At 38.7% G+C, this 13,720-nt stretch overlaps 1 protein-coding gene across 10 annotated transcripts in view; it reads left to right on the plus strand.

The window, feature by feature from the left end:
- LOC103475883 (unconventional myosin-XVIIIa-like) overlaps nt 1-13,720 on the plus strand; it is a 120,552-nt gene that overhangs the window by 29,935 nt on the left and 76,897 nt on the right. For all 10 annotated transcript variants that reach the window (XM_081615572.1, XM_008427827.3, XM_081615571.1 and 7 more), the window contains 8 exons: nt 2,065-2,151; nt 4,472-4,610; nt 6,783-6,942; nt 7,041-7,227; nt 8,927-9,152; nt 9,352-9,461; nt 11,500-11,565; nt 12,873-13,001. In XM_081615572.1, coding sequence (XP_081471698.1) covers nt 2,065-2,151; nt 4,472-4,610; nt 6,783-6,942; nt 7,041-7,227; nt 8,927-9,152; nt 9,352-9,461; nt 11,500-11,565; nt 12,873-13,001 — 1,104 coding nt within the window. The remainder of the gene's footprint in view (nt 1-2,064; nt 2,152-4,471; nt 4,611-6,782; nt 6,943-7,040; nt 7,228-8,926; nt 9,153-9,351; nt 9,462-11,499; nt 11,566-12,872; nt 13,002-13,720) is intronic.

Below are 13,720 nucleotides of genomic sequence, written 5' to 3' on the forward strand. Positions count from 1 at the left end.
TAGGTCAAACTCATTTAAATCGGCACCGAGCGTTAACGTTGACGATGATGGGCAGGTCAAACCGTGAAGCGCAAAACAGTCGTATGCTTTGTAATCAACGCTGGAATGCAGTGGAGCGCCGAGGCTGTTGGGAGGAACTTTTTGTGTTCCCTCAAATGCCCGTTTCATGCTCGCGTTCAAATCGTACATGAGCGTCTGTCACAGATGCATCATCGACATTTCCAACTGTTTTCATGCCACTGTTTACTACCGTTTGTAACATTCTTCCCCCACCCCTTTCCTAAACTGGTAATGGCATTTTAATGCAATAATTCCTTCTTCACCTTTCATTTCCATTTACCTTCAGGAAAACTACTTGCGTTAAATGCCACATATTCTTGCTATTTTAATGGTTTTGGTGCAGCCTTTAACTATATAATATCTAAAATACCTCTTTTTTTAAAATACCATTTTAATTTCTAATCATTCTTAAAACAATTGTGTCTTTGAGCACCTTTCCAAGTTACTTAAGCTATAGAAGAAAATAAGACATATAATTGTATTCATGAATAACCTTTAACAATGTGGTAAATCCACCTCATCAGACTGATTAATTATAAGAATTTATAGCTTTTCTGTGGTTCTATTAACTGCTGTAAGTATTCATAATGGTTTAAAAGAAAATGCAAGAGACAACCGTTCTTATTATAAAAAGAAATATGGAAGTAGCTTAAGAAAATACTTTATATATTTTTACACTGCCTTATGTTTCAATCAGACAGCTGCTGGCCAGAAGAGTCTTAAATGAGCTTTTCTTAATATTTCCAGGAAAATCATTGGTGTCGCACCACCCCCCACATCCAGTTTGCTTGTAAATAATCATAGTCATCATTTTCAATATCCATCCAATTCAAAGATTAAAGGTTCATAAAGTACTTGTAGCATAAACTGCTGTGATATTTTTGAAATTGGACTTGTTTAAAGATTGTAAAAGTTATTTTTGGTCTTGGCCTTTCTTGGGCTGGCTGCTAGCTTCAGCCGTTGGCAACAACTAAGTTGGATATATGTGAACTAAAAAGAACAAAATAGTTGTTCCTACTCATAACTTTTTAACTCAACCTTTCATAATTTCTGTACTACCCTTATAATAACCAACAATAAAATAGAACAGCTCAATTAACGAACTTGTGATGTTGCAGAAACATCAGTAGACCTGCTGATAGTGCTGCTGATTTTATGACATGCTTAAATCTGAAGTGTGCAATCGGTTATCTGATTAGATTTTAAAGGAGAAACAGTCATAGTTAGGCTTATCTATGTTAATCCGAATCAGACAGGATGCATGCAATGGGATGTTTGAACAGGGACGGAGCATAAGGTCATGATAGTGGTAGGCCAGTTATCAATATAATCTGTGTCAACTCCTTCTTTTTTCCCTGCACTAATTTAAAAGTGACGACAGAAAACAGATCTACTTTAAACCTATGTGAAATTGTGTGTTTTCTTGATTAAACCAGGATTAAGCTAGTCTTCATGCTGAAACCTTTTTTTGTTATTTGTATGGGTTTTAAGAGAACTATCCATCCATCCGTCCGTCCGTCCGTCCGTCCGTCCGTCCGTCCGTCCGTCCGTCCGTCCGTCCGTCCGTCCGTCCGTCCGTCCGTCCGTCCATCCATCCATCCATCCATCCATCCATCCATCCATCCATCCATTTTCTTCTGCTTATCCGGGGTCGGGTCGCGGGGGCAGCAGCTTCGGAAGGGAGGCCCAGACTTCCCTCTCCCCAGCCACTTCTTCCAGCTCCTCTGGAGGAATCCCAAGGCGTTCCCAGGCCAGCCGAGAGACATAGTCCCTCCAGCGTGTCCTGGGTCTTACCCGAGGCCTCCTCCTGGTGGGACATGCCCAGAACACCTCACCAGGGAGGTGTCTAGGAGGCATCCTGACCAGATGCCCGAGCCACCTCAACTGATGTCTAATAGGTTTCTTAGGAACCCCCCCCCCACACACATTTTGTCATTGGAAAATGTCCTTTTTCACATTTAGATATGGTTTTGAGTCTCTGTCTACTTATCTTTCTTCCTCCAGGAAAACATTGAACTTGCCATAGAAGACACTGAGCCCACCGCTTCTCTCTCAGTGGCAGTGATAGACCAAACCTCAAGCCATGCACTTGTAAGTCAAGTGGTTAAATTTTTATCTTTGCAGTACACTGCCAGGGGAATTTCCATAGCACCTTCTGTTTTTTCAAACTTTTTTTTCATGCTTAGTTTTGGTAGCAGTGTAACGGTTTCCTTCAAAATCTTTTTGTAAACATGTTTTTCTTTTGATATTCGCCAGATGCCCTTCGTGATTCAGAAGTAAATATATATATTTTGAATAATCTCTCTATTGTATACAGTGTTGGTTTGGGAGAGGTTAGAAAAAGGCGATGGGAGCAAGAAAAAGAAAGGTTAGAGAATTGACTTCAAGAAAGAAAAATCAATGTTTGGCCTTTGCAGCTTGTGATCTGCACCATGGAAACAGAAATGGCAGAGTTTAAAGAACTGTGGATCACGTTGCTATAACTCCAGTATTTTTTGTTGGAGTGCTTTGCTTTTTAAGATGGGTCCCTGTTCTGGTTTGAACGTCATCAGAAGCAGTGCTACAGTATATCACACAAAAAAGAAGGAAAAAATTAAATGGTAACTTTAAAGACATTTTTAAAGTCTGCTCTAAAGATCTGTTGCTTTGAATGAAAGGCATTTTGATCAAAGGTTTTTTTTTTCTACCCAAAGATATATTTTATCCTGTCATAGCTCAAATATCCGTTATCACAGCCTTAATGTTCAACTCATTGCCAGTTTCATGGCTTGTCATACGTCTCCTTCAAACTGATGCACTGTCTATGTATTTGCAGGCAGTGTGGTGTGCACCGCTGATAAGGGCGTATTTGTTGTAGCATCCTAACGGATATTAAAGCTGTTCTTGGTTCTGTTGGTTTGCGTCTAGGTTTTCCAGGATGTTTTCAGGAATTAACTGTGTCAACCAATCTAACAACCCTATGTAGAGCATTCCTTTCCTTTCAAACATGTTTTTTGTCAATATTTTGGCTAAATGTGTATCATGAAAGTTAAAATACTGATAAAAATTCAGGATTGAACCTTGTGTTCTAACTATGCAATTGTGTAAATTGGTCATCTACCTTGAACTTTTCCTCATTTACTCATATTATGAGCACAAACATTGTGTTTTATTGGGATTTAATGAAATAGATCTACAGCAAGTATCACATGATTATGAAGTGGAAGGAACACTTCTTTATATTCTACAAAGTGTTAACTCCGGGAAGCTGAATTGAGATTTGTGTTATAAGAGATTATAGTTTTGTATCATTTACCCTTTCGCTTCGCGATTAATTATCTTCTATTTTGTGTGGCCTATGCCATAAAATGCATTAACGTTTGTCTTTATAATATGACAAAATTTGAAAGTTCACTAGTTATGAATACCATACCATACCATACCAACTTTATTTATAAAGCACTTTAAAACAACCACAGCTGATACAAAGTGCTGTACATTAAAACACAGCATAATAAAAAAAAAAAAATAAATAAATAAATAAATAAAAACTCTTACAGTTTAAAAACAAAAACATACACTCTAAAACTAGATCCCGCAGGAGTTAAAAGCCAAGTAAAATAAATGGGTTTTAAGACGAACTTTAAAAGTGGACAGTGAAGGGGCCTCTCTGACTCTGCAAGGCAATATGTGCGTGGTAAAATATGCTGACATCAACACACACTGTTGAATAAAGCTGTTTGATCTTTCGTAGCATCACACATGAAGATAATATCCCTATTCTGTGCAAAGCAGTGCCATTGCAGGTCTCCCCTCCTCCCCCCTTTTTTCTGCTGGTAGTAAATGTATTGCTAATTATATTCATTTTAATCCTCAATTACTTTGTCTTTATGAGCTACATTTACATTTTTAATATAAAAATTGCCGAATGGATGATGCTATTATTGCAGCAGCAGCTGAAGGACACAGACTGTGAATGTTTCTTTCTTTCTTTTTTTTAAAAAGAAATTTCAATTTTCAGTCCTGATAATATTATCTGGTCTCCTCACTACCAGCTTAGGCTGGGAAGGAACACACTGCAGAGTACATTTGCTTACACTTAAGAACTTGACTGCAGAGGTCAGCAACCAGTTCTGAGAAAATTATATGTATTTTCTTTTTGTACCCATGAGGGAGATGAATAATAAAGGCTTAAAGATATGCTTGATTCATCCATGCATTCCCATTAAACAGCTGAAAGAAGCTGAGTGTCCTTCTGGCAAGGTTGTCTTTACTCATGTAATGAAATAGGATTTTTTTTAGACTGTAGACTGTAGAATTGAAAGAGGTCAAAAAACCCCTATCAAAACAGAGGAAGTAAGGATAAAAATACATTGTTCGATGGCGGCAGGATGTTCAAAAGTGTATGTGTAAACATTTTACTTTGCAATAGGTGCGAACGGTTCGAACAGACGAGGCACGGGGGCTTCTGTGGCTGATGGAGGAAGAGGCTCTGCAGCCAGGAGGATCAGCGGAAACACTTTTGGGACGTCTCTTCAGCTACTACGGACCGGCTGAGGGCGAGAGTAAAGGTGAGGACAAAACGGAATCTTGCACTGACAATTTGCATAATAAGGTCACTCTTATCTCCACAAGAAGCAATAAGATTCTAAAAGAAAGAGACAAAGAAAATGTGTGTTTTAACAAATGTAGGGGTTGTGTTCCCCTTTTGTAGCAAGTTAAGCAAGGTTTCAGTAGAAAATGTTTTATGAAAAAAAATTAAAAGTAGATTTTTGCAATTTAGCCTTCAGAACTGTGTCAAGGTCAGAAAAAAAGTAAATGAAAAATTACAATGCAGTTTCAGTCCCATTCTTCTAAAACATCAGTTGAAGGCCTTACTTTCAGAATGTTTATTTAGGTCAGGTTAACAGCGCAGTTGCCTGAGGGGTCAATTTGACCCAATGTCAGAGGAGCCTTAGCATTGTCAAACATGACATTTAAATGGGCACTGTTTTTTTTTTCAGGTTTTAAAACTTATAGGTAGAATAAGAGTTGACAAGCAAGGAGAAAAATTCTGTGTTGAAAATATATTTCGCTGTGAAGCTAATTAAGTGAGCTGGATGTAAGGCTACTAAACAATTTGAGATTCACAAAGGAAGTTTTTTCTCATGAAATGTTGTGGCAAAGCATTTAACATAAAGTAATGAGCAATAAACAGATCTGGTGAGATAAAAGGACGTTTGCAGAAATAAAACATGTTTATAACTGCAGAATATCAGTAGTAGAGGTCAGGAGAGAAAACAAAAATTATTCTCAAGCATGAGCCTTATTTCAAATTAATATTACTCAGATAGAAGTGAAAAGCTGTCCTTCAAAAAAAATTATGACTTAATACTAATGGACATGAATAAACATCTTCGTAGTGTAGTTGTAATGTCCCTTGAAAGTTTCTTGTGCGTATATTTTACAGCAGAGTTTGTCTTGTTTTTATCTAGTACTAATCTGGTGCTGTATTTTCTCTCACACAGTAGTGCATAGATAATATGAAATGCTTTGGGAACAGGATTTGACATTTTTTTAATTTGGAGTGTCCAAATTTGTTCAAACATTTCTTTAAAAAATTTGATTCAATTATGCCTTCTGTTTTTACTCAGCAGTTGGAATTTCTAACATTTTAATTGCAAACATGAGTGAAAAATCCAAAATGGCTGCCTTGCATTTAAACCTTAGCAATAGCTGCAAAGTTGAAAGTATTTAATGTTCCAAATGTCTCATCATTGAGATATTAAAGTGAGGAGAGTATATGAATTCTCAGCCACATGATGTTTAACTTAACAGGAGCAGCAAGAGTCTAGATTAGCAAACTCTTACTGTAGCTACAACTAAACTTTACACCAGGGCTTTCCGACTCCAGCCCTTGACAATCACTGTCCTGCAATTTGTAGATGCATCCCTATGCTAACAAAATCTGGATTAAATGGCTGAATTACCACTTCAGCATATCACTGAGTTATGCAGAGCCCTGATGAGGAGCCACTCATTTGATCCATGTACTGGATTGGGAGTATGTTAAAAAATTGGAGGACTGGGTGCAAATTCACTGAAGAGTTCACCTTAATTCAACACGAATAGGTCAATGTGATCCACAGACAACTGTATCAGTTATAGCCTGTGCAACAGCGATGTTTGTGATTTAATGTAGAATTTGTTGGCAATGTAAAATATTTTGGTGCCAGAGACTGTACGGTTTCCATTCATCATTATTTTGTAAAGTGGTCCAGACCAGGGACATTTATTGCATCCACAGAAACAACATCACAGCAAGGCAAGGTAAAGACATGAAATCCGTTTGCAAAGCTAGAATCCTGATGCCATCAGCTATTGCCCGATTTATTGATTTTTAAAATAATTTAATATTTACACAATAATCATTGCATGGAACAGTATGCTGTCTAGTCGGCCACCGTCCAGGACTCGGCTGGCTCCATCGCCCGGCTTGTAAAATTGCCCCTTGAATCACATAAAATGGGAGCAGACTGTCTGTGATTATGCATGTATTAGTAATGTCTGTGTAGGTTGGCGACAGATGGCACATAGCAGAGTAATCGAGAACTGATGAATCTGCTTATGATAAACTTTTCATGCAGGCAGTAAAAATAACTTCCTAAATTTTTTAAGTATTTCAATATTTTTTTCCACCCTCTTTATGCTTTCATACAAACGGTGTTTTGGGAGTTCAACACTGATTTTTCTGCTTGCATCAGGTCACACTTTCCTTTTGAGGAGTGAGAAGGAAAATCATTTCCTGCTGGGCCACAGTCATGGGACCGACTGGGTGGAGTATGACGCTCGTGGGTGGTTGACCTACGCCAAACAGAACCCTGCATCTACAAATGCAATGAACCTGCTGCAGGAGTCCCAAAAGTAGGTTTTACCTTGGCAGGCGAAATCCGCCTTTGGTGAATATGAACGTAAATATAACATGATTTCAGTCGGTGACTTTTCAAATGTTACTCATGCAGGAAGATAATCAGCTCCCTGTTCACAAGCCGGGCGGGTGGCGCCGTGGTGCTGTCCGGTTCCGTTGCCGGTCTCGAGGGCGTTTCCAACATGTCCCTGCGCAGGGCTACCAGCATGAGGAAGACCTTCAGTACAGGAGTCGCTGCAATCAGGAAGAAGTCCTTGTGCATCCAAATAAAACTCCAAGTGGTGAGAGAACAAATAAACCACAAAAAAAATTAATTCTCCTCTGTTAACTTGGTTCTAGAGCTGAGCTGGGAGCTTATGGTGTATGAAGGGATGACGTGTTTCACATTTGTAACCTTGTTTAGGATTTATTCTGGAGTCTACTTTGGGCCTTAGAGCGTTCGTAAATTGCACAATGCAGCTTAAAAGAAAAGTGTTGAGATGAAGGCCAGGAGTTGAGCTGCAGCCAGGGAAAATGATATATTGGCTGTTTTTATAGACTTGGGCTCTGCAGCTGCGTTAGCTTCCAACCCATCTAACCTCAGAAGTGAATCTCTATTGGATCTATATTTTTAGACTTTATCTAAGAAATATACATGTTTCTCTGCAGATGAAAAATGAGCTGCAGAAGTGTACATTGGAATTCATATTAGGTTTAGAGTGAAGTGTAGTGTTCACTGATGCACCTGCACTCCGATGAAAATTTTAACTAGTTAAATAGTTAAAATTTTATGTTGTGACTGATTCTTTTATATTTGATCAGTTCTTCCTTTAAAAAAATATGGAATTAGTACATGTTTCTTCTTCCATTTGTGATTTATTTTGTCAAATTCTAACCACAAACTTGAATATACGTTTGATTGTGTTATGAGACTGCAGATAACTCTGAACACATCGTGTCCATGGTGAAATATGGGGGTGGAAGCATCTTGCTGTGGAGATGCTTTTCATTAAGGAAGGACAGGGAAGCCGGTCACAATTGATGGGAAGCTGAAAGGAGCGAAATACAGAGCAGCTCTGGCAGAAAATCTGTTAAAGGCTGCAAAAAAACTTGACTGAGGCAGAAGTTCACCTACCTGCAGCGCGATGATCCGAAACATACAGCCAGAGATATAATGGAACAGTTGATCAAAGCACAAGTCATGTGTTTGAATGGCTTAGTCAAAATCCAGACCTAAAACCAACCTGGGGCTAGATTTTAAAATGTATTCCCATTGGTACACCCATCTAGTCTGACTAAGCTTGGACTATTTTGCAAAAATCTTGAGTTTTTAGATGTGCAGAACTGTTAGAAGCAGATTTCAAAGAACTTGTCAATTGTATTTAAATATGTTTCTGCAAACTATAGAGTTTATTGCAAATTCTTTGGAGAAAATGGTCAAAAACATTGGGTTTAAGTGATGTCAATTCCGGTCTGCAGGTGTCAGTATTTTTTACTTCTACTACATCACTGCATCGGCCTTACTTGATGTCAAGTATCGCAAAATTTCTTGCAAATATTTCGGAAATATTTTCACAAAAATCAGTGATTTTATTGCAAAAAAAACAAAAAACAGTCATGCAATCCAGGAGGGACTGAGCAAAATGAAAATATCTTCAATATTATTTAATTTTAAGAAACATTTATTAACTTGCAGACATGGCTATTTACCAATACTTCTACAGTTTGTTATTGGACTTCATCATTGCTTTCTGGCACAGCCGGCCCTTAGAGAACATTCATGATCTTGATGTGGCTCAAAATGAAAATGAGTTTCACACCGCTGCTATGGGAGATTTAAAAAGCATATTTTTGAATAAAATACAGTAATGTTTGTGTTTGTTACATGACAAATCTGAGCAAAACCACAGACGATGTAAATGGTTTTTCAAGACACATTACACTAATGGATGTTTCCGAATGTTTGCACAAGAAATCCTAATCTTGCCCTTTCTTTTATAGGATGCCCTTCTTGACACGTTGCGGAGGTCTAGGATTCACTTTGTTCATTGCATATTGCCCAAGGCAGACGCTCTAAAGGCTCTTAGTGGATCCCTGTTCAAAGGCGGGGAATCCGAGGCTCAGGGGGAGAGTGGAGATCCTGGCTTAATGCAGCTGGATGTAGCATTGCTTCGTGCTCAAATACGTGGATCCAAGCTGCTTGATGCCCTACGGATCTACAGGCAAGGTGAAGAAGCTTCTTAAATCTTATACATAGTGAGATGTATTGCAATCCAAGCCTGCTTATATATGTGCATTGGGCAAAAAAAAAAAAAAAAAGTAGCTGAATTTATTTTTTTTCCCTGTCAGAAGGTCATCTCTGAATGATCACAGCTCTCCACAAATATTTGCAGAGCATAACTTTCTCCGACACCGACTTTTCGCAGGTTACCCCGATCACATGGTGTTTTCCGAGTTCCGACGGCGCTTTGATGTGCTGGCCCCACACCTCACCAAGAAACATGGGAGGAATTACATCGTGAAGGATGAGAAGAGAGTAAGTCACTCAGCAAAAAAAAGAAAAACGGCGGTGGGTGTTGTGAGTGCGTGGGGCTGAAATGTGCAGCTCCACTGGTGGCCAAGCCCGGTGAAGATTGATGTTGTGAGGAGACGACTTCATTACGTCTGCCCTCTGATTTGTCAGCAGCCGAGGGACGGAGAAATGGGCGTTCATCAGAGCCATAGCAAGGACCCAATCAGCTTAACCTCATCGGTGTCTCGCTCGTGAAATAGGGGAGATTAGAATTGCTGCTCGGGGAGTGTTTTTTACTGTAGTCAAAGCTAGAAATATTCGGCCAGTTGTAACTGTGATGCTTAGGCTGTCTGGAGAGGCATCTGTGTCTATCTGCTCACCTACTGCAGCTTTTCTTTTCAGGTGTTTTTTTTTTTTTCACTGTAGATTTCTGCGCAAAATGTAATTAGTATTTATCAATGAGTGTATTCCATCTCTTCCAGCCTAGACCTTCCAGAGAAACAAGTATTTCATCCGTTAGTTCCTCTTTTGCTGTTTTTTACACTTAAATATTTCAGGTATTGATATTAATTTTTATAATCATACAAACATAATCCAAGTGTTTAAAAAGAGCTGATTTCAAGTGATTTAATTTATTATGGGAAGAAAGGTATCCAAATCAACTATGACTTATGTGAAATAGTAATTGCCCCCTAAACCTCATTTCTGCCAGTGAGTCCTTTACATTGCTCTAGAGGAATTTTGGCCTGTTGTTATTTGCAGAATTGATTTGTTTCAATCATGAATGCCCTGTATATTTATTTATTTTTGTCACACCTCAGCATCTCAGTAGATTAAGTCCAAACTTCGATCATTTTATTTTATGTCTTTGAGCCAATGCACTTTGTAGTGTGCTTCTATTCCATTGCCTAAGTACTTAGGGTTATGAGCTGATTTCCTTCAGGAAATTCCAGTAAAGAGCACAATTTAAGATTCCATCAATGAGATTATGTTGTTTAGGTCCAAAAATTGCAGGTTTTAGTACTAATCTATGTTTTCCCAGGCTAATGGATATTAATTTCTACAGAACACATTTCTAATAAAACGAAAAACATGTAGTTTTTAGAGATTACTTTTGGGTACTTCATGTTATTCGACCAATGCTGTTTTAGGGTTTTCTTAATTCTACGAACCAGGTGGTAATTAGCCCTGAGAATAGCCCGTGAAGCTGAACAAAAAAATGCGGTTAACCACAATTAATGTATAATTTAATAAAGGCAAGGTTAGCTTGGAGACTTATATTTTCTTTAATAAAATATACATTTATATTTAGTAAAATATAATATTATAATACATTTAGGTTGTTTTTGTCTGATATTAAAATCAATGATCTGAAACAGTTGTGACAACAAAAGTAAAAACAGGAGAATGTTTCACGTGAAATCAACAAAGTTGTCTTCTAGAAGAGAGAGAGAGAGAGAGAGAGAGAGAGAGAGAGAGAGAGAGAGAGGCACCAGGGTTAGGGTAGAGTATTTCTGTTTTTCTCTGTTTTTGTGTGAGGGGCGAGTTTCTGTTGAAACACCGGTGAACAAAAGCCCCTCAGTACTTGCGGAGAACCTGTGCTAGTGTAATCTAGATGTAGTCTTTGAGACTGGAGGCTCGAGTACAGAGTGAAAGAGCTGAGACAACAATACAACTTCAGTGCACATCAGCTAGTAGATGGACAGGGCAGAGAGAGTCTCAGAGACTGGGCTCATGGTGTGCTTCTGTGCTGGGTGTGTGCGCTCAAAGTCGCAGCGGGGCCAAGAAATACCAGGGGTCATGTTGAGTAAGCCAGGAGCAGGTGGACTCAGAGGGACAGGTTGTAATTGGTTTCTGGAGGTTCTTGGAGCCAAATGTTTTTTTTTTCCTCATGCTTGTTGACTTTATTTCCGAACTGAATCCAGTTGTGACAGAAGAAAGAAAACTGTCTTTTACTTCTAATTTAAAGGCTTGTGGGTAGATCACTGTTTTGTTGTATTGTCTGTAATTAATCTTTTTGCATCCAAACATGGAGACATTGATGTTGTACATCTTTACCCAGGCTGTGGAGGAGCTGTTGGAGTCTCTGGATTTGGAGAAGAGCAGCTACCACATGGGTCTGAGTAGGGTGAGTAAGAAAACAAGCCACTTTAATGTTCCTGCGCAAACCTTTTGCTTTGAATCACTGCCAGTTCCTTTCCTCTTTAAACCTTAACAACAAAGCTGCAGCACAACTTTTTTTTTTTCTTTGGTGAATGACACTTGCTTTCCTGGGAAGTGTGCCTTTCATTACACCTGTCCCTCTTTGAGGGTTGTTTGCTGTTTTTTTTATGGAATGCTGCCAAGCCCTGTCCCTTCATCTCACCTTTTTTTTTTGCCACTAGCTACCCAAGAGACTCTACTTCTGACAGCAAGACAGTAATTCTCTCTTTTGTTTCTGGTCATTAGAGCAAATTCTTCCTACTGATTTTGCACCATGACCCTCGTACAGGTACCCACCGTAAACATAGCTTAGAAACCGAGGTCCAATCCTATCAGCTAGAAAGTAGCTCTCAGCTAAGACTGAAATACAAAAGAAACAATAATATAAAAAAAACCCCAGAAATGTCGCCACTCTTTTTAAGCACATAAGAGAGGAAGGGTTTGGAGGCAGCCTTACATTGGGCACCACAATTCAAAAAGGCTCAGTTGGCCATTCACAAAGCATTGGCGTCATAGCAACCTGTCTCACTTGCATGCCAATTACGCCAGCCCCAAAGAGGCTTCCAGCAGCGGATTCAAAGCTCTGCGCAGGATAAAATCTGCCTTCAGAGATAGCTCTGTGTAGAAGAACTGCCTAGCCACCCGCATTTTACAAAGTACTGCATGCATCTAATGATGAATGGTGAATTTCTGCCCAACTATTGAACCAAATTAAAACATAGTAGTCTCTGTTTTAACCAAATACATTGCTCCTCCCAATTTTTACATTTCCCAAACCACATTCTGGTTTATTACTTTTGAAGCATTTTTACATGTATAGAGTACAAAAAAATATATTAATGTAAACACTTTCTTGCCATCATGTTTGATGCATTGGCAGTACTTGATCCTTTGAAGTATAGAGGAGCCCAGAGCCTGTTAAACTGTGTTCCACCTTTGGCCTAGATTAAAAACAGACCATGCTGATTGTCCAAGATAATAACTTAATCTCTCCTTTATCATTCGGATAAAGCTCTTATGTCTGTGGATTACACCTCTTCTTATTGATTTCTTTGCTTCAGTGCGTTTATTTAGTTTTTCAACTCACCTTTGTTTTAACTTTGCTGCTGTGCTTCGCTTTAAAGCAGGCCGCTCACTCTAATTTTCTCTTGGCTAAAGTAAGCACCGGGTGATCTCTCAATAATGTTTTCGTTTTACTAATATGCGTTTGTGTGACATTGTTTCTTTCTCCAGTTGTTTTTCAGAGCTGGGATTTTGGCTAAGCTGGAGGAACAGCGGGATGAGCAGACCAAGCGTAATCTAACTCTGTTGCAAGCTTCCTGTAGAGGCTACATTGCACGGCAGGCCTTCAAGAAGAGAAAGGTATCAACAACATACCTTTTATATGTAATTCATGTCTTCAGTTCGATTTGCTTGTATAGCACAAACCTAAAAGGACCTTAATGAAAAGAGTTCATCTGATATCCACATGTACAGAATTAAATTTCCTCCAAATTCATTTTAAATCAGTTTGGATGTAAACACCGAAGCACAAGACCAGGGGTACTTTCTGTAAGAAATGCACAAAAACAAGAGCACACAAATTCAGTACCTCTTTCACCCACTGCATTAAGAAAAGAGACAGAGCTGAACTGAAACACCTGGAGTACTTTCTTTGAGAGAACAACAAGGAAAGTTATCAATGTTAATGTCAGCAACAGTTCCCATCATGGAAAGAGATGCAGCTAAATTAAAATGTTTTGGTGTCAGTGGTACTAATAGAATTACCAAACTAAATTGCAAAAGTAGTTCTGTCAATTTCAGCAGTAGCTTTCTTAATAAAACATAAACATTGAATGAATGGGCCAGGAGTGCGTTCTATTGAAGAGAAAATAAACTAAAACACTGTGCCAGCGATACTTTCTGTGACGGGGGGGAATCAAGAATAACACACACACAGTCAATTACCTTAATAGCCCCGTCAGTAACTCTATGTAGAAAAGAGGCAAAGCTAAACACAGAAACCCTGGACATCCAGCACTTTTTAGTCTAAGACTAAAGATTTTCAAAATCTTACTAAAATGTAAAAGTTTAAATATCTC

Source organism: Poecilia reticulata, chromosome 14 (genome assembly GCF_904066995.2).
Source record: "Poecilia reticulata chromosome 14, P_reticulata-male-v2, whole genome shotgun sequence".
Lineage (NCBI taxonomy): Eukaryota > Metazoa > Chordata > Actinopteri > Cyprinodontiformes > Poeciliidae > Poecilia > Poecilia reticulata.